Source organism: Malaya genurostris, chromosome 3 (genome assembly GCF_030247185.1).
Source record: "Malaya genurostris strain Urasoe2022 chromosome 3, Malgen_1.1, whole genome shotgun sequence".
Classification (NCBI taxonomy): Eukaryota; Metazoa; Arthropoda; class Insecta; order Diptera; family Culicidae; genus Malaya; species Malaya genurostris.
This window is the reverse complement of record NC_080572.1, coordinates 191,463,928-191,485,117: the sequence shown is the minus strand read 5'-3', so window position 1 is coordinate 191,485,117 and position 21,190 is coordinate 191,463,928. Positions and strand designations below refer to the sequence as shown.

At 35.5% G+C, this 21,190-nt stretch overlaps 1 protein-coding gene across 13 annotated transcripts in view; it reads left to right on the top strand.

Annotated features, from left to right (window-relative positions):
- Positions 1 to 18,979, top strand: part of LOC131439125 (protein alan shepard) — a 553,131-nt gene extending 534,152 nt beyond the window's left edge. For 9 of the 13 annotated variants that reach the window (XM_058609775.1, XM_058609774.1, XM_058609773.1 and 6 more), the window contains 4 exons: positions 1,350 to 1,494; positions 7,186 to 7,547; positions 7,633 to 7,806; positions 8,084 to 18,979. In XM_058609775.1, the coding sequence (XP_058465758.1) occupies positions 1,350 to 1,494; positions 7,186 to 7,547; positions 7,633 to 7,806; positions 8,084 to 8,224 (822 nt within the window). In that variant the 3' untranslated portion in view covers positions 8,225 to 18,979. The remainder of the gene's footprint in view (positions 1 to 1,349; positions 1,495 to 7,185; positions 7,548 to 7,632; positions 7,807 to 8,083) is intronic. The other 4 variants (XM_058609781.1, XM_058609776.1, XM_058609778.1 and 1 more) reach the window with 3 other exon arrangements.
- The last annotated feature ends 2,211 nt before the right edge of the window (positions 18,980 to 21,190 follow it).

Sequence of the window (21,190 nt, the reverse complement as noted above, 5' to 3'; positions counted from 1 at the left end):
CGTGAACAGTAAAAAGTTATATAACACAATGTAAACAAGACCATAACCAGAAGAAAAAAAGAGTTCTTCCAAACGATCAACGTTGAAATCTTAGAAGAACGCCGCCGAAATTTGCGTCAGTCGGTACAGTAGTACAAATATAGACAAATTTTAAATTGTGTTCAAAATACCGACTCCACTCCCCAAGCATCCATCGTAGTTAGGCAGTAGGGGCTAGACTTTATCCACATATTTTCTTGTTTCTGCCATACATATATTTATCTAGTTTGTACAAACATATAAACAAGTGTGTTGAAGGAAGTTCAGGTAGTCTAGTGTTTACCTTTTGTTCTCTGTGTACATAGTACTCATACAGTTTAGACAGTTTGAAGTTTCTACGTTTCTTAACAGTATAGGTTTAGCTAACGAATAGCCACACTATATTAACCAACAACAATATCTAACTCTTGCTAGTCAGTTCTAATTGTATAGCCTTAACCCCTCAGTTGACAGCAGCAAGTAATGTATAGATTATACGAACCATGTAAAAGTGTGTTTTTACTACCATCACTATATATATAACTACTACTACTACTACTTACTACTAGTACAACTACCATTACATTTAAACAATAGTGCGCCGGCCAAACAAACAATATTACACAATTTATGTAAGTTACGTTTAGGGCTAGCTCAGTCTTAGGTTGCGCGTATGAGAAAGATCTTTAGGAATCAATAACAACATTTGCGCTAGACAGTGCCAGGATCTTCGTGTTATTCGTGCGTTATGTTATCTGTTTCCTTTCGAACGCATCAAACGTATCTACTAATTCTGCTCCCCCATACTCTTGTTCATCCTGAAATCTTCAATAACGACCAGCACACGGAACGTACTCGTGACACTCTTCATAACGTACTCCCTTCCACTTTGTCCTTCTGTTACATTAGCACTAGAGGATTCAAAACAATACATCATTCCGAAGCTAGTTTGATTGTCCGGTTTCAATGAGATCTTCCGGTAAAATGTCTGCCTCCGTTGGGAGGTGGTATCCTTCAATTGATTCAGCTTCAACTTACCAACAACAAATAGAACTGTCTCGAAGGGTTCATCGTTCGTGTCCCTGAAGGCAGTGATAAACATTTCAATTCGAAGAAACGAACAAAACTGCTCGGTCAGGAAAAAAACCCTCCCACCTTAGAAACGCTAGCCGCTCGTGAATTTCAGCAGGTGTACTAACTTACTCTCTTGTTTTTCTTTCTTTTACAATCCAACCAACCATCACACACACATATATTTGTATTGTATTTTTGTGGTAAACTGAAACGATTACTTCAAATAAACAATCCGAAATTCGGATCGGGCCATCAAGCAGCAACAAGAACAGGATCCTACCAATCTGTACATCGCCAATCTACCACTTAACTATAAGGAAACGGACGTCGAGAACTTGCTGTCCAAGTACGGCCAGGTGATCTCGACTAGAATACTGCGCGACCAGAATGCACAGTCCAAGGGTGAGTTTTTACTGTTTTTTTCCATTTTTTTATTGTGATGTTTGAAAATATACCGGTTGTTGTAATTAACTGTTGAAAAATCAAATAGAAAATAGGGTGTCGATTTCTGAAAATGAAATGCATTTCTTTGAGCTCGAACTTGAACCCATGGTTGCTACTCCGTTACTGATCGGGATTAGCTGAAATTGTACGGGGAAATCATCCTTCAATGTACATCTTCTGGGAACCTCAGAATTCATTGATCAGTACCGGCGCCGGCCAGGCCTGAATGTAGATCGTCTTAGGAATGGGAAGGGATGTTAGTCCAACACTTGTTGTTACTAATAGAGGCCGTATATACTACTGCGCACTCCACAAGTGTCACGGGAGAAGGATATTTGTTAGTATGCTCGGATGCACCACTAAACTTACAGACTTGCCGAGTGAACGTTTCAACAATATCTGATATTGAAATCATTTTGGTGTTTATTTATTATACTGCTTAATCTGGGCAGCCAGCTACTGAGAAAAAATGATTAATTTATCAAACAAACAAGTATCTATGTTATCTCTGTTACTGAATTGTAATATTAGCGGATCGTTGATTATTATCATTCAATGAATAAAGTTAAATGAAGAGATAATTTAGTAATAAGAGTAATCAGATGTGAAACATTAACAAAAATCTGATAACTGAAGTGAAAAAAACTCCTGCAATTGCCACCTTTTACGACATGGAAGCAGGAACCCAGTGGATCTATTTTTGTTTATGTTTTTTTTTTCTGCCGAATTCCACACGGCATCTGGGCTGGTACTGTCCGGAGAAAGATAATAGGTACTATCAATCTCCTAGTGGGCCCCAGACTCTTGAAAATTAAAAGCATTTCTTTGATCTGGCAAAACTTGGAATTTTCGTGAAATGATGTCTCAAAACCGGAAAACAAATTTTACCTACTTCGTCGATTCTTCAGCTGTGTTAGTCAATAAATTTATAGAGAACTAGCGGACCCCTGCACACTTCGTAGCGCAGTAATATTAGATTAGATGTAGAAAATCAAAACTACTTATCAATTTTTAAGGATTATTGAAGAAAAATATCATTATAATGCTCTATGATAGTGGCCCCAACCTTTTTATATCGCGGACAACAGGACAAAATATATAAAACCGATGGTTTGCCGAAACGCAAACAAGCAGCGTACAATTTACCATCCGAAAAAAACTCTAAATTCACACTACAGACTCATAACGATTATTGACGGTAACAGAAAAGTTAAACGGATGAGAAAATGAATGGAATGAAAACTTTTTTTTCTTCTCATTTGCCATTCAAAATTGTTGTCTCGACATTTGCGATTAGCTTTTGAACTTTAAATTTTTTCTGTACTTGTTCCTCTATTGTCTGCACTTTATTTTGTACTTTGTGTGCTTGTTTCTGTAATTTGTGTGTTTTTTTTTCCTGTACTTTCTGTGCTTGTTTCAGAATTTGTTCATGTACGTTCTATACCTGCTCCAGTATTTTCTGTATTTGGTCCTGTAACTTTTGTACTTATATCTGTACCATCTGCTCATTCTGTACCTTTTTTCTACACTCAATTGGGCCAGTATTTCCTTTACTTGTTTCCCTCATTTCTGTACTTGGTTTTGTACTTTCTGCACTTGTTCCTGTACCTTCTTTATTTTTCCTGAACTTAGCTTCTGTACTTGTTCCCTTTATTTCTGTACCTGTAGCTGTCCCTGTGAATTTCTCACAACTCAAAAATTATCTTTGAATGGAAATTATTTCGAATACTCTTAAGTTAGAATAATCGAACGACCCTCATGGTTGCTCAAGTGAAGTAGAAGGATAGAGTGTTCTGTAGAAATGAATCATGAATCAATGAATTGTTTTTCATTCGATCTCAACTTTTTTCCCCAATTCAGGTACACACGTACACAGCAGTTTTTACCTTCTCTTAAAAGTCCCAAATGATTCAACCAAATACAACAAAATCAGTTTGACGGTTTATGAGCAAGAGAGTGAATCATTCGAATAGGTAAAACATGTCGATGAGTTCCCAAATCTCGGTTCAACCTATGTAATTTAAAAACAGAAGGCAAATGGGATGGTTCGAGTACATTGGATGAAACTGTTCAACTCAAATGCAAATAATTTGAAATTTCGGAATACTCTGGGTTGATACAATTCGAATCACGTTTGGGCCAATTGAAGACGTTTGGACTCAAATAAATAACCGAACTTGCAGTTTGAAGCAATTGACGAAATTTTCGAGAAAAATTTACACAAAATCCCATCCAAAAAATCCTTCAAAGATATAGCACGGGAAATGCTTATGAAAAAATTAAGCCGAAAAAAAACAGAACACATCCTTCTAATTCGAATGTAATCGATCCAAAAAGTAGAGAGTCGAACAGTTTTGGTGTTTGAGTTAACGGTCTTAATTTAAAGTGACAGCTGAGGTGTGCTGATCCTTTTTTCTCAGTGCATTGTGAAAGCAATAATTATATCTACCAAGAAGGTACAATTTACTTTTCTGGATTTTTAGGAAAACAACGAATCATAAAAAAACGGTAATCACTTTCTTTTCTTATAGTGGTTTTATAATTTGACTTCACGGTATTAAGCCCTTACTTAACTGCCCATACTTGCATATCAGTCCCATATGGAAAATCGGCAAGTCGAGAAAAAGACGATTAAAATATTATTTCCGAATTTTTTGATATATTGTGCTACCTAATGCTAAATCATGATATTATTACATGAAATATCGGTAATACACCTCTACTATTCCAACATTTCAGCAAATAAAATTATTGAAATTTGCACTGAATGGGACTGATATGCGGGTATTTTGCATATGGGACAGACATGAGTTGATATTTTTTCACATTTTACTGAACAAAACCTCTACTTTTATTGCAATTTCTGAGAGTATATTGAGGATAGATTTCATTCCTAAAGCTAACTCAAAAATGGCGAAAATCGATATGGGACTGATATGCGAGTATGGGCAGTTAATTGAACATGTAATTCGAAATAAAGAAACACGTGAATCAAGTAGGCTCAGTGAAATTTTTGCACAAATCAGCCGGCACCAAACGGTTTTATTAATAATCTAGTATTCATATTTTGCTCTCCAGAGGGTAGCAGCATTGCATAACTCGATACGCGCCAAACAATCATTGGAGATCTAGCATGCATTGAATGGAAAATGTCCAATTCTAAACGAACCAATTTTCTAGTTTTTCTCTACTTTCCCGAAGGGTTTTCCTTATTTACTATAGCCTAAAACCTCCGCATAAACGTCACAACAAAAATCATTTGAAGATCGGCCCACGCATACCAGAGAACATTAGCAACACACACTTTTTTCGCTATTATTTTAAATATATAGATATATATATATATATATATATATATATATATATATATATATATATATATATATATATATATATATATATATATATATATATATATATATATATATATATATATATATCCACCGAACGAAGCAACAAAAAGGCGGATGGGTAATATAAGAGACATATAACTGGATGTCGTGAATACAAAAAAAAACTGACACGCTTCCTTCACACTTCTGAATAACAATTAGTTGATCGATTGTGTGAATTGTGCAAGCTTTTCCTTTTTTTACTACTAGAATTAGAAACGATGCAGCTACACTAAAGTACAAATTAGTTACAATAAACAGCTACTATTCCAAAACTGTATATTCTAAACTTGAGACATCCTTTCAAATTTGCCAATATAGGCTAGGTATAATAAATTTGAAGTAATTTTTTTTGGAAATTTCAATAAGAGACAATCGCAATGGCTCGTTCTGAAATGTATCGACTATCTTGGTTTTGCAATAGTAATTTTAATAGTAATAACAATAATAATCATGGTAATAATAATAATAATAATAATAATAATAATATTAATAATATTTATATTATTATTATTGTTATTATAGAAGTAATACTAATAATAATGGACAAATGGCCAAATTATATAATTAAGTTTGAAATATTAAAATCAATCATTCGAAATATTGATTATTCAGCTCGGATTCAAAATAATCAACAAGATTGAAAATTATTGGAGTATATCAAGAATGTCAATTCGCTATCCGTAATATTATCACTAGCACTTCATAATTAGTTTTGAAAATCTTGTTCGAACTCAAAATATAGAAAAACCAGCAATGATAATAACGATAATATCTTATGATTGTTATTAATTCATTATTAAAACTTTCTTGAAACCCGAAAAATATCATAAGCATGTTCAAGAGAGAGTAAACAAACCGTTATAATGAATAACTATATTAAAAAATGTATGCCAGACATGATAGAAAAATTTAGCATAAACATACCATGTCCGCCTCCAATAAAAACTGGATTTGAATCCCGCTTACTCCAAACACTTTTTAAACAAATGTGGATTTTTAGCGGTGTTAAGATATTCTTTCCTTCGCAACATTTGAATCTGTATTTCTCGGGAAAAATAAAATACAAATTAATCTGTATATGTGGCAACCCTGTTTCGCACGGCACATTTCGAAACAACACCCGTACTAATATGAAGATGTGTTTTACATCAATACTTTCATTTCCGCATTACGAGAGAGCCTTGCCGTCGTAGTTGAATGTGTTAGTGACGGCGCAATCTATTTCATCTTCCATTTTGATTAATCTGATGATTATTTGTTGTTAATTTTGTGACTCGTATTTTCAATACACATCGAACTGCCTATCCGTGAGCATTTTTACGATTGAAATTTATTTCCTTCCTCCATTCTAAAAATATGAAGCATACTGCGAATTATTTGAACTTTTAGTTGAAATTTGACAGTCGAGAAGTTATTTTTTATCGAGTTGAATTCATTTAAAGCTGCGGCCCATTTCAAAGTTTGACGGATGAAAAGTTATTTGTGTCTATTTTGCTCTGAACAAAAAGTAATAGCAAATGGTGTAATGATTGCAATTCAGCGAAAGTAGGAAGAACTTTGAAATAAACTTACTTCATTTATCAAAGTATTTAAACTTTTTATTGGAGTATTTCTTTGAGTGAAAGTATAAAAAGATAATACACAGAAGAAATTTTTTACTAAAGGTCTGGAATTAGAATTTTGTTGCAAAATTTTTTTCGGTGTTTCCAGTCCAGTCGATTAAAATTCATTTAAATGTTTGAGAGAATATGATAATTATTATACACAAATCCAACTGCAATGACAGAATGACGTGGCCGTATTTAGATGCAGAACGAATAATTCGACTCAAAATTTATTAGCCAGTCAATGTTGAAAAATCGTTCGCACCCCGCACGCGAATAGTTCCTGGCTCCGGAAAAAAATACGCTAGAAAGTATTTTCAAACTCAGATTACAAGTTTTGCTATGGTCCCTATAGTCAGCTGATTTATTCTCGCATTGCATGAAGGACACTACTGCCCTCTGTGTAAAAAAAAAACAAATAAACACACCATTCCGCTTTACCGATCGCTTGTATATAGAGATGTTGTGCTCCGGCCACGATTTTTTTTTTGAAACAGTTTCTAGAATTTTTCAATTTGACTTGAAAAAAATGAGAACATTAAGAAATTATATGTGTCGGAAATTTATCGACCCCCTGAACGAGGAAAAAAATCAGTTGAATTATATGAATTATATTGAAAATAAAATATGAAAATCTACTTTATCGACAGGTGTCGGATTCGCCCGGATGGAATCGCGAGAAAAGTGCGAACAGATTATTCAGATCTTCAACGGTACTCAGCTACAGGGCGCCAAGGAACCACTACTGGTGAAGTTCGCCGACGGAGGCTCAAAAAAGAAAAATCCCTTCAAGAGCCCGGATCCGAATGCGCGAACCTGGCGTGACGGAGCCGAGGGCATCCCCGTGGCGTACGATCCCAACATGCAACAGAACGGTATCGGTGTGAACGTGGGCGCCCATATCGGGATGCCTTACGGACGCTTCGGCACCCCTCAAATGGGGGGCTATGCCGTACCGGGCTCCCAGTGGGGCTATATGATGACGCAACCGATTGCACAGGTTGAAGATCAGGTATGTTCAAAGTTTTTTTGGATGTCTTCTTGAGTCCGGTGTACTGATTTAGTCTTCGCTTTGCTTGTATCGATCTTTTTAATAGCAGTATGTGCAAATGCAGGCACCGCATCTTAGTGTTGGCACTCCTTACAAGACAGATTCCGTTGCGCCTGTGCAGCCACGTGGCGTCTCGATGATCATGTCAAGCGATAACCCAGCGGCGGGTGTACCTTATGGTATGATGCCGCAGCTCACAACGCTGCAGATTGGATCGTCGGTAAGTACAGTGAATTTGGTTTCAAAACGGTTCAACTACAATACGTTGTTGTTGAAGTTACGAAGAAAAAACTTGGAGTTTTGGAATTTCAGGTTCTATTCTCATCGTCACTATAAATTTAAAACTTCAACTTATTCACGTGGTGGGACGGTTTCTACTGACATCACTAGATGAGCTGACGATAAAAGTAGAACCCTTTTCTAGAAACGATGAATCTCTTGAAAGTTCAGTACCTAACAGTGTGCACCTTTTTTTTGTTTTTTTTTTTGAAAAACAGTATATTAGTCCGACGTATCCTTACTACGCACCCACGCCGTCAATCATCCATACGATGCAGATGGGCGACTCGGAGCAGGCCAGCACGGCGGCCTCCCCAGACGATGCATACACCACACAGTATCAACATGCTCCGAAGTAGAGATCCGGATCAGGGGCCCGCCAGATCTAGGTCGTTTGTAGCCGCCAGTTGAAACAGTAGTCTCCAGTCATTGCAATCGTCGTCGTCGTCGTCGTCTTCGTCGCCGCCACCGCAGCCACCATCACCACCACCAACAACAACAACAAAAATAACAACAGCAGCAAAAGAAAGTCATCGTTGTCGCCGTATCAGCTGTTGGATGCCAACAATTGAATAATTTGTGTGTAAAAAAAATCAAACAAAATCATAAACAGCAACAAACGACTACAAGTCGTAAGTTTACAATTCTCCGAGCGAGATATTATCAGAGTTTCGAGTAGGAGGGAAATGCCAAACGCGGTTAAAAGAAATTTACGAGATTTGGGACATTCGGAGTAAAGCCCAAAAGCATATAAGAAAACCAATACCTCATCCGAGACACGAGGAACACTGATTTTTCCACATGACTTGAAGGCAAAGTAAAAAAAACCCTTATTCAATGAATTCCACAACTTGAACCGAACTTGATGCGTGGGAAGATCTAGAAGATGCAGTGCGTAAGGAATGAAAGGATGTTTGTGTTGAAAGTTTGTACTTTTTTTTTTCTCCGCGAACCAAATTGTGACTTTAAAGTTTATTATGCCCCAAAACCATCATCACCAGGAGTGATGAGGATTGGTTATTGACTGTTACTTTTTAGGATTGTGCCCCGTTTTCTGTAACCGATCAGAAATAAACACTGTTGTTGACGTACGAGAAGCGAAGTTTGGAGCAAGTTTCTACTGAAACCGGTCGGCCGGATAGAGACGAGTCCCTATTTTGTTTGTTAAGTTTTTTTCTGTTTACAGTTTTTTTATTATTATTTCTGATAGCAATTTTTTTTTGTTTCCAAACCTTATTTATTTCACCATCTCTGCGACTGCAGAGAGACACGTCTGTTGAGAGAAGTAAGAACTCGAAATAAAACGAGAAGTACTGACTATATTTCGAAATGAAAACCGAGGCAGAACGAAATGTCTCTTTAAAAACAGGCGAGAAACCAAAAAAAACCTGATGTATCGAAAGAAAACATGCATACGAACTTCTTTGCAGAAGTGTTTTTGAGATAGGAAGAAAAACTAGTGAGCCGACTGATTGGGCAGTGTGCGATCATGGAATGAGCCTGCCAATTAGTCAATGTACTTTTCTTTGACGTAGGTCGGTGTTTTCACCTTACTACCGGAACAGAAATTACACAATGATTCCCATTTTTACCTAGCTTGACTCAGCTAGACTCGATCGAAAATGAAATCTAGAGAGAGAATGAGAAAGAGAGAGAGAGAGAGTGAGACAGACAGAACATAAAGAGCGAGCAAGGAAAGAATGAGATAAAAAAAATAAAGTGAGAGTCACTGCTTAGGTTAATTTTTTAATTTATTTTTGTCCGATAAGAAAGCAAATTGATTTGAGGATTGATTTTCGCTAACTGTGCATGCAAGCAAAGAAAGAAAGTGAGAAAGAGAGAAAAAGAGAGCTAAGAGGGAGCAGAATTACATAGGAAAGCTAGTTCATAATTTTAGTTTTTAGTTTTTAGATAGATCGATTTGAAAATTTACAATTTAGGAGAACACATTTGCATGAGAAGAGTCGATAAAAGAACGAAAGAAAAGAAAAATAGATATGACGAAAGAGAATAATAACACTGGGATGATAAGACCAAGTTTTCCCACGAAAGGAGAAATACGAGAAAAATGAAAAAAAGCGTAGGTCGTTTTATCAAATCTGAGAAGATAATGATTTTTTTGAATTAGTTATATTTTTTGTAGTGTTTAAGCGAAAACAGAACTAGGATGGGAAATTTAAAAAAAGCGATATGTTCGCGATCACGATTGCGTCTATTTGTTTTGCAGAATGGCAGTAAAGCTAGCAAAAAGTGGAAAGAAAGAAATGATTTTGTTTCTTTTTTTTTTTGAGGTGTGAACTTTAGCGTAAGAAAAAAAAAGAGAAGATTTTGGAAGGCGATTTAAATTGAATAAAATGAGCTCGGTGATGGTGCAGAGCGGAGAAAACTTTGCACCCGCCGAAGTGAAACGAGGAAGCAAAAAATATCGGCGTTACGATTAATTTATTTTTAATTACTAATCGATAAGGTACTCAAGAGAAATTAGGACGGAAAACATTTTCTGGCCTTTCTCGAATTCCACCGGGAATGTCATCACCTTTTCCATGCGGCGGATGTGAAAGAAAAAAAAGTCCCAGATTCCGTTTTGTTTTTTGGTTAGAGAAGGGTGGTGGACAGGCGCGTACCCAGAAAAAAATTTCGGGGGGTGTTTCAGAACATGTTGATCAATTTCCATACAAATGGAACTTTTTATATAATTATTTGAAATTTTTTTATTGTGGAGTCGTTTGTTGAAAATTATTCATTTTATTTTTTACTTATTTGAAAAAAAGAGTTTACATAATATCATACTTTTTTGAGTTTCGGAGGGGGTTTGAACCCCTAAAACACCCCCCTGTATACGCGCCTGGTGGTGGACAATGTAATGGCGAATGGCGAAATTGGTGCCATGATGATATAAATCAAGCAACCACAGAACAGGGAAAGTGTAAGTAAATTTCTCCCTTCTTCGACGAGAAAAGTTTTACCACGTGGGACTAAGGATTAGTCAGTTGACTGTTTGATCATTGGAACCCCGGTCGCTCTTGGCAATTGTGCTTTACTCTTGCGTTTGAATGATTTAGAGAAAAAGTTTTTTGAAAATTTTTCAAGTTTTCACCGAAAATAAGGTATCACAATTTTTGGGAAACAAATTCTAGAAAATCTGCTTTTTCTCTAGGTAATAAATCGCACAAGATTCCTAAGCCGTGCGATGGCGTTACTGAACTAAAGATTGGTTTCGCTCCAAGCTGACAGGGTCTGGTACCGCTTTCATTGATACAAACTATTTAGAGTTACATAAATTTTTGGGAAACCGTTTTTTGCTCATTCGAAAAAGTGTACTTGATTTTCTGATGGAAAAACTTTCGAGTGAATTCAGTATTCAGGAACGTGTTGATCACAAGTTCATTAGTTCTGATATTTTGTAAATTCTAATTAGGTTTTACACGATGACGACACCAATGAACTGTGGATGAATCAAATTCATCTTTGACATCTATCGGTAGTTTGTTTTCACTGTAATGACCAGGAACACAAGGGAATGATATGAGAAATAACAAGGAACAGAATGGAATTGTACGGAATGAACATGTAAACGAACCACTGATAGTTGTCAAACGATGTTCACCCAGCTCATTTAGTGAGGTTATTCTATTTTCGCAAAACCTAATAGGACAAACGTCATTGGACGGCTACCAGTAATTTGTCTTCATGTTTATGACGATTTGAACGCGTGTAATTGAGTATTAGGTTTTTTACCGTCACTGCTAACCTCCATTGTTTTGACTTGGCGCTACATAAGACAAAGTCCGAGAAGGCAGTGCGACTGAATTTCGAATGATGAACGCTTGTTCATTTGTGCTGTCACGATTAAAAACCTAACCTAAACAAACCACTGATTACCTAGGACAGGACCAGACAACTGGCTTCTTTTTCCAAAAAAATATTTCTCTTATTCCGGTTGCTCCCTGCTGTAAATAATAAATGCCTCGCGATCACTGTTGCCAGTAGAGATAATTATTCATTCTGAAAACTTTCTCCCCTTATAACATGCAATTGTTTATCATTTGAAAACACTTAGACAAATGTTATATCGGTCAAAAATATAGCTCTGGATTCATTTTGATCAGGTGTTTGTTTTGAAGAAAACGTTTAGTTGAAACAGCTTAATAAAATTTTTCAAAAACACTCAATTTTGGGTAATTAATTCTTGCAGCTTTATTAACTAAAGTATTCAACATATTCTATTTGAGAAAAATAATAACATACAGAAGTATCCAAAGATTCGGTGCTATTCTCAACCAACATAATCAATATTCTCGTCCATATCACACTTCGTGATTTCAGGCTTTCTCTTTGTATCACATTCAGTGATTGTTAAATGTACTCGTAAACTTTCCGCATTGACAGGACTTAAAAACAAATTGAACTTAAATCCTATTGAAATTAATAATTTTGAAAAGATGGCCCGAAAAATAAAATATCCAATATCAATCTACATTGTTACCGACGATACTGACAACACTTTTTCTACCACCCTGCAGTAATATTGATTTCAACAACTTGTACTTGCTTATGTCAATTTCAACCAATCACGAGCTGGTCCGAAATTGGTCCTAAAAGTGGATTAACAATTGTCAGGTCCTGTCCTAGCTGTTTACTACCAAACTTTTTTCATCACGAGTTCATTCAAGTTGTCATCTTGTAAAACCTAATTAAGTGCGATAATGACATAAATTAACTGCCAATAAATCAAACTCTTCTTTGACAACTATCGGTTGTTTGGTAGCACGGGAATGCAGTGGACTGACGAGAAACACAATGAAATACTAAGGAACACCGTTGAATATGTAAACATAACCCTGATAACTCATTGATGTTCATCCTGCTCATTTTATTAGGTTATGTCTATGAGTAAAACCTTCTGAACTCGAAATGAAAGAAAGTTAATGATTGACATTTATAGTTGATTTGCTTACATTTTCAATTGAATTTAAACTCAAATGAAAAGGTACACAAATTGCAGTTTTTCGGTGGATTTTTTTATAACAAGAAAACCTTGAGAAATAAACAAATTTGAGTTCTGGTTCCATCCGGATACAAATCAATGTAAATTAATTATCAACGAGGAGTCCCGATATGTTTTGAGATAAACAAGAGTTGTTATTAAAAATGGCCCTATTACCCAGCACGATTGAAATCGTTAAACTATCGAAACACGGTTCCTCCCCCTATGGTGCTTAATCACCAACAGTTGAGGCATGGTACGAATCTTTTTTCTGCAATAATTTCTGATTCCGTCGAACCGAGTATTGCTACTTACTAGAAATGGCACAAGTCGACCCGAATGACGAAGTGTTCTGAGCATGCTTTGCATTTAAAACACTCAGCTATACACTCTTAGCAGCCGCTACCTAATTTTGGGTTAAAACCTACCCAATATAAACTAAAGTGCATCTCCCCAAATTTAGGTAACGAGTGATGACCTCAAAATTTAGGTAAATGTAAGTTTACTCAAAATGTTATTCCATAACAAAGCACGCTACCCATTTTTTACGATTAAGTCAAAGTTTGAGTAGATAACGACCTAATTTTGGGTAGCTTATAGAATTGCTCGATAATGAGTGATTTTTCCTCAAACAATAGGTAAAAATGATTTTCAGTGTAGGATGCTATTTGACGTTTAGAAATAAGTGTTGCCATATTCCAACGCTAATTGAGGTAACTATACTATATGGAATAAGTTCAATAATTTGGTCCTACTAAGAATCAAAAATCGGTCCCAAACAACTGTTTTTTTCTTTTACATTAAGCTAATAAATGAGCAATGAGAGTAATCAATGAAAAATCTATATTTCTTGTAAGTTTGCTTTCGTCAGTCTCGCCTTATTGATTGTGTCACGAGACGAGCTTGTGTCAGTATTGATTCAATACAAACCGTGTGCAGTACTGTGGCCGGGCAGTTTCATAGCGTTGCGTTCGTTCGCTGGACACCAGCTAGAAGCCCAGTTGGGAAATTTGTTCTGTCAGCATCGATTTTCAGCGGACAATTCAGTTCTTTTTGAAACAAGAAATTGATCCCAAAGAAATTTTCAATATTGAAGCGAATGAAACAAACGCATCTACATCAGAACAAACGATGGAGAAATTTTGTTTTTTTTTGTATTTTTGCATTTGTTAGTTCCGTTGGAACTGTAATGGAAATGTGGTAGTTTTATTCACATTCACGCTTTCCAGAATGTCTGACATTTTCCATCCGCCTTTTATCGCACGCTTGGATCGAATTACTGAAGCGTAGAAACAATTTTCTTTAAGAACTGTCAAATAAAATTAAACTTTTAGTCTTTTCTTTCAATTATCATCTATATGAGAAATAGTTTGAGCGTGTCGTTTTGTGTTAAAATCTGGATTCATAACAATGTGGCTCAGGCAGCATGTTCCCCATTACCAGCAGAGTTATGTTCTTAAACATTTCTCGGATTTATTTTCTGTCAACTCGTCAATATTACTAATGCCATTGAAAAAAATCAAACCGGACTAAAAAAAAAATAAAACGCAATTGAAAGTAACAACGTAAGTGTCTTTCCTTTTTCTATTAAACCTAATGAAGGTAATTATCAATTTATTTGTTTATTTTTCTCATCTCAATATTTTCACCTTATTTTTCCTTATAGTTTATTTTCACCAACGCACATCCTCGTTCCTTCGCAAGCTCCACAATTGATTCTTCCGGAAACATAATCAGCATCAAACCAGCATATGTCAGTCTCGATGTGGTATCCTATGATCAGAAAAGCAAGTAAACAAACAAGCGAACAAAAACGCAGCCTAGAAGGACTAACATAAAAATTGTGCCTTTTTCACAATTTTTTGTAACATGCCACACTTTTTCCTAATGCGTGTGTATGTCTAATGCTAGCAGCTGTGCAGCAGCACTTGTTATCAGTCTAATCAGTCTAATACTAGCAGCAGTGCAACACATCTTGTCAGTTTCGTACGCAACAGTAAAACTCTGAACCCGCGTTTTTTGAAAACAACCGGAAGATGTCTATTTAGAGAGATGAAACCAAACAACACGAAAACATTAAAATCAAAGTGCTATGGTGTATGTAATATGCGAATACACAGAATGACAAACAGTAACAAAGATTCAAGCAAAACAACTAACAAAGAGAAAAGAACAACCAACTCAATTTTTCTACACAAATATTTTTGAAAATCCCCTTTTGTCGAATTGTTATCGCAAACGAATGAAATTCGTGCGCAGGAAAGAGGAAAACGAAAACATAACACGCAAGTAACTAAGACAAATATGTATGTGTGTGAAAACTGTTATTTTCACCTCGTCAAAAATCTAAATAAAAAATATTAGAAAAACGAATCATGCCAGTGTTAAAGCAGCAGCAACTACAACAAAACCAACAACAACAACAACAACAACAAAAACAACATCAACATCAATGATAATACAAATCAAGATGATATATTTTCCAAGCCAATGTCAACATGTCAGCTCGATGACTGCCTCGGATGTTCTCGAGCACTCGGGACGCTGTGCTTCAATACGTACAGAGAAAGAGAAAGAGAGAGTTTGTCCAGTACAGCAAAGCTGATCTGTTCAGTAGGTTTTATACGTAAACTCGGAATGCGAGATAGCAGCAGTCTCTACAAAAAAAGATAGTAACAAATGTCATCGCCTGAGCGATGGTAGCCCTATTTCCTAGATTCTTGTACAATTGAAACACTTGATTCTGTCCCACCCATCCAACTCTGATGCCGTAGAACGCTAAATAATTGAGAGCTTTTTTCTGTATCGAAAAACGGTGAAGTGCCGCGAGAAGACGGAATTCGTTGACTTCAGTAATGTTACCCAGTGTCCGCGCGGTTGACGGTGCGTACTAATAGTAATAATCAAGCGAATTATCGATTATTTATTGCATATATACACAATATAGGACGATTATTGTTTTAGAACATAAAGGATTTAAAAACGGAAAAGAAGGAAAACCGCTATGTGATAGTATTTCCAATCTGTGATACGAATATTATTTTTTGTTTGTTTATTCGAAGGAAAGAGAAAATCATCAATATTGTATTGTATAGCTTATTTATCGACAAACAAATGGAGTATTCATAAGGTGTACTAATCCACTAATACGCTCTAGTCCACGAATCACACTCTCACTAATATCGTTTTTTGCTAGCCTCTCTTGGAGACTTGTTTGATACAGTGTAATATATCTACTTATTGAACGCAGAACGTAACAATTTTTTCAAAGGTGTGTCGTATCGCTCACTGTTCTCTCGATTTTTAAGGACGATTTTTAAGCGTAAGTAACGTAATATTCAAATTATATAACAAACTAAAGGGTTTGGTACGCACTGTCTGCGCAGAAATCAGAAAATTCCGTCTTTTCGAAACATGCTCCGCTGTTCGTACTATTCAGTTGGCATCATTAAACCGTCGTTGTGGAGAAACCATCTTTGTTCAGGACACCTTTTTGTAGTAGGAAGAAGATGTAATCGCCAAACTTTACTGACAACAACAAGAGCACTTTTGTCTGAATGTCATTGATTTACAACCTGTACTAAAACACTGCTGAATCTATAAAAAAAACACATACAACAAACACACACACACAAAACTATTAACTAAAGAAAAACAAGACAACTTGAGAATCTTCCATCTTCGAAAACACTTAACAAGAACACTATTAAGAAAAGTATACAATAAATAACTTTATCGGAAATAAATATAAAAATGAAAAGTTATGAGAAATGATTAACAAATGACTGAACATATATTAAAACACAAAAGGCGCAAATATAAACAAAAAACAGAACACTAATTGTTGAAGTTGTAAGAAGAAAAAAATGTCTGATGGTGCGATACCACTCTGGTCATCACTAAAATTTTAAGCTATATTTTCTTATTTATCACAAAGAGGAAATCTAGAACCCAATCAGATTAGTGATGATGGATAAGCAGAGCAAGAGACAACAAATCAGACTATTTTTACTTATACATTTAGTACGGCAAAAAAATGAACTCACTGAGAAACGAAGCAGAGCAAATGAAAGAAAAAAACATACGACTGTATCCTTATACACACATACATTCGCAAACGAAACTAACTACATCCAAACACACATTTACCCACTGCGGAGAAGTTTTAAATTTTATTTAGCATGGGAGAACCACGCGGATGACTTTTTTCGCGCGTACTTAGAAGAAACCTCTAGTGAAAGACGGCAACAAATGCAAAAAAAATATACAACAACAAAAAACAAAAATCCACAAATTGAATCAAAAACCATTATAGAGTGGCACGGTTTCGCACGAGACTTTTTTTGGAACCATTTACCTTTTATCCCAGCAGAATGTTTAGAACCTATAGGGCAAACGAGCAAGAATATTTGCAAATTTCACGTATTTTTTTCTCGGATGGCAGAAAATGAGACACAAATCAACAGTGCAAAACCATTGAGCGCAACAAAAAAAATAAATACGTATATTCATCGGCAGGCTTATTTTTGCTGAATTTGTTACATTAGAACTGTTTCGTATCGCATCGTTTCATAACAGGATACCAAGACAGCAATCCGCATGCTACGAAACACGGTGTGGTATCCGGATACTGCATTTCTTTGGCGTTGAGGGCGTTTGTTGTGCATGTTTCCAACACCGAGTAGCATCTGGACTCTGAAACTAGCATCACAGCTCTTCCATACTGCATTGATCCATGAGTGTAAACTTTTGAAGCTATAGCTCAGGTATCTCGTATTGGTTTTTGCCAAAAAATTTCAAACGTGGAATAACCTTAATTTCCTTTTCAATATTTTTTTTTTGTCGACGAAAGGAACTTATCTAACAACTTTGGATATCGATTGCTTTCGTATAGTTACAAAATTTCGCAAGTGTTTTAAATAATTGGTTTTGCAAGTTGATAAAATAAAGTAAAAAAAAAATGTAGATGAAATGGAAACGTAGGAAAAATCGTAGAAGTAGAATAGGATGATGAAAATGGAGAAAACCAGAGGATTAGTAGCTGAAATGAAAAGTAGCTATAGGCTTAAGAAAAAAAAAACAACTAGCTTATAAGAAAACAAACCACAGACACACTAAGCGTAAGTGGAACGTAAGAAGGGAAATAGGAATAAAACAAATGAAAAGATTTTTGATAGTGTGTAAGAAAATATTTAGGATAAAAAATTGTTTAGACTAGAGAAGCTGAAAGAGACCGAGAAGAATCCGGCAAAATTGTGTTCCCTTTAAAAATCTTTTCGTTTAATGAATTTCGACCGATAATAAATAATTGAAACTTGAAATGAAGTAAACACAGACACAAACACACTGATTCCTACACTGAACGAAAACAATGTATGCTAAATCTTCCATTTGTTTATGTGAAACTAATTCAAATTCTGTCAGGCACTCATTTGTGAAACATGTTTTAAGTTCACACTTGAGAAAAAATCGCGTGCGGGGCTTCCACCTTCGTTTACAAGTTCGGTTTCCAATTCGTCTCATTTTGCACAATAAAAAAATATTTTTTTGTATGACACTACTCCTATCCTCTCGGGGTGAATAATGAATCGCAAATCGGACGCGTATTAACTAAGGGGCTGTTCAATCACACAATTCCGTTTGTGGTCGTTTCAGTTTTCTTTTTTCAATTGAAAAAAAGTAGTTAAAATTGAAAGCGATTACACGAGATGAAGAAAAAAAAACACACACACACTTAATTGATCGACTACAGAGAAAGATTGACGCTTGAAGACGGATTGATTTTTAGGGTTAATGATGTTAAATGAAATTAGGATTAAAATGAAGAAAAAATAGATGAAAAAGATTTTTAGGATTAAGTGAGTAAACCCTGAACAGTAAAAATACAAAAAAAAACTAAAAACTAAAAGGTTTACAAAAATGAAAATAGCGATGAGTAGAAGAACGAAATAAATAGCGAAAATGATTGCGAAAAATGTCGAAATGAAAAAAAAAACAGAAAATACTTTTAAGTGACAGAAAAAAGAGGAAAAAACTCTTTAGCTTATAAGTGAAATGAAAGAAACCCTAGTTTCTAAGGCAAACCAATGAAGGAAAACCAACTGCAGAAAATAAAAAGCGATGAGAACACATTTGTTTTATTTCTAAAATTATCACTAGAATCCTACGGATAAATAATTATTGACCTATCTCGTAATAACGTAATCTCTTAGGAACGTTCATGTTCTACAGGTGAAACGTTTCATATAAGAAAATAACTACAACTGATTCCATCACTGGTGAATATTAATGAAACCTAGTCTATGGCGATTCACGACGTATCGACACATCGAGTTTCTCTTCTTCCGACTCGGCGACTTATGCGAGTTTTTCGTCCCTCCAACCTTGAATCCTTCCACGGAGGATCCAAATTCCGATTACTCTTGAGCAATTCAGCACCTGGAAGTTTGACATTTACCTCACCTAACGTGTACGAGGTTCGATGCAGACTTGCTAGAGAGCGCCATGCTGTGAGAGCTGATTGTCTTGGTAATATCATAAATAAAATAAACCCAGTGTAATAGTACTGTAGTTGAGCAACCCGTGACAGCAAAAGTGCCGTCTGGTGTGGAATGGGTGCGTAAATGCTCCTAAAATGCACGTACAAAGTTGCCTGCGCATTTAACACAACCACAGTTAGCTAATGGAAAAAAAAAGTACACCCGTTTCTCACTAGAAGCGCTGTTAGTGTCTTCATACAATGGGAAATCTATGTTTATTTGATTTATGGTAATATGATGTCTTTGGGAGTATTCAACTGCGCACGGAAAATTCCGCGATCGCCTAACAGCTAAAGTATTGATTATTTTTTCGAATTTGATTGGTGGAAATTTGTTACAGCTCGAACAAATCGGAATCATACCTCTATTTGCTCAGAACTGGTATTTAAATGATAAATAATTGTTCCAAAAAGATTTCTCTTATCATTTACAAAACGATAAATCGTCGTTCCTGATAATCTTATTCACACCTATTCTGTACACAATAAGAATTAATTCCTTTATTCAGTAATATTTTTGACGAGAAATTTCGGTAATCTATAGAAATGACCGATATTTCGGTACATGAGTTATATTTTACTATAATTATGCAATTTTTTGCCGGACGTTCAGTTTGACGTAAATTTTTGGTACAGAATTTTGTAAACAGATATACAATTCATACGGTAAATCTGAATAGCCGCGGAGTACGGTAAAAACTATGTCCGTATGGTAAATTAATTTTCTTATAACCGAACTTCTGTGAAAACTGATTGTCGTGAAACTAACTCTCAAACAGTTATTAAAATTTTCAGTAAGTGTCTTTTAATTAACCAAACAAAAAAAATCTCGAAGAGTACATCGAATGGATTGAGGTACAGGTGCTAAAGTTGTTAAAACATTAGAACCACTAAAAGCTTTTTGTTTACTTATAGGCAGAAAATAATAAATCACTTTTCCACTTGCTGTCTACACAAATCGTTCGAGGGTAATTTCTGGTGAACTCGACATATTGTGCAGTGTTTTGGAAGGCGCTCGAACGAAAGTGTAGATTCGTTCGTATCACAAATCCGTCGGATTGCAAAATCGGGGTGAATATTCATATAACGAAAAAACTTACATAAGTAAACAAATCGAGTCTCAAAAATCTAAATCTTGGTAATAGAAACAATTATAATGGGCAAAATTATCATTAATTCCAACAAACAAACACCTTTTTTGACGTGAATAAGTTTTACTTTACCACAGATAACAGATATACAGGCTCACATATGAACTGTGTGTAAAATTTGCTCAATCAGCGTGGTGAACACTTGCAGATGTCACCACGATCGACACGAGATGCCACGATATGGGTGCCGCTTCCACGTGAGACACAATTTTGGGTGCAACATTCACTTCACGCTAGATTTGATGTTGGTTAAAATGATAAGTTTGTTTTTGTTTTAATCCGATAGAATTCTCGTGTGATTTATGCGACATGGAAAAAGTTGCCTTTAACAATTAGGGAAATCGTGTGACAAATGTTAAAATTGTTGTAGTTAGAATATTTCTATAACAAGCAGAAGAATTTTGTTATCGTTCCGGAACGTAAATGAACGTTTTGAAAGATCGCGGCGAATAGTTGATTAGGTGGAAGTAGAGTTTCTAACGTATAGCAAATTTAAAATTTACACAGGATTTTGAAAAATTTTGTTCTAGCCTTTATATCGGTTATCTGTGATTTTACGCAACGAATTATTTTATTAAAATAGTGACAAAAGAAAATTTGGTTCAAAATAGCAAATATTGTAACTTGAAATTACAAGACTTTGTTTCTA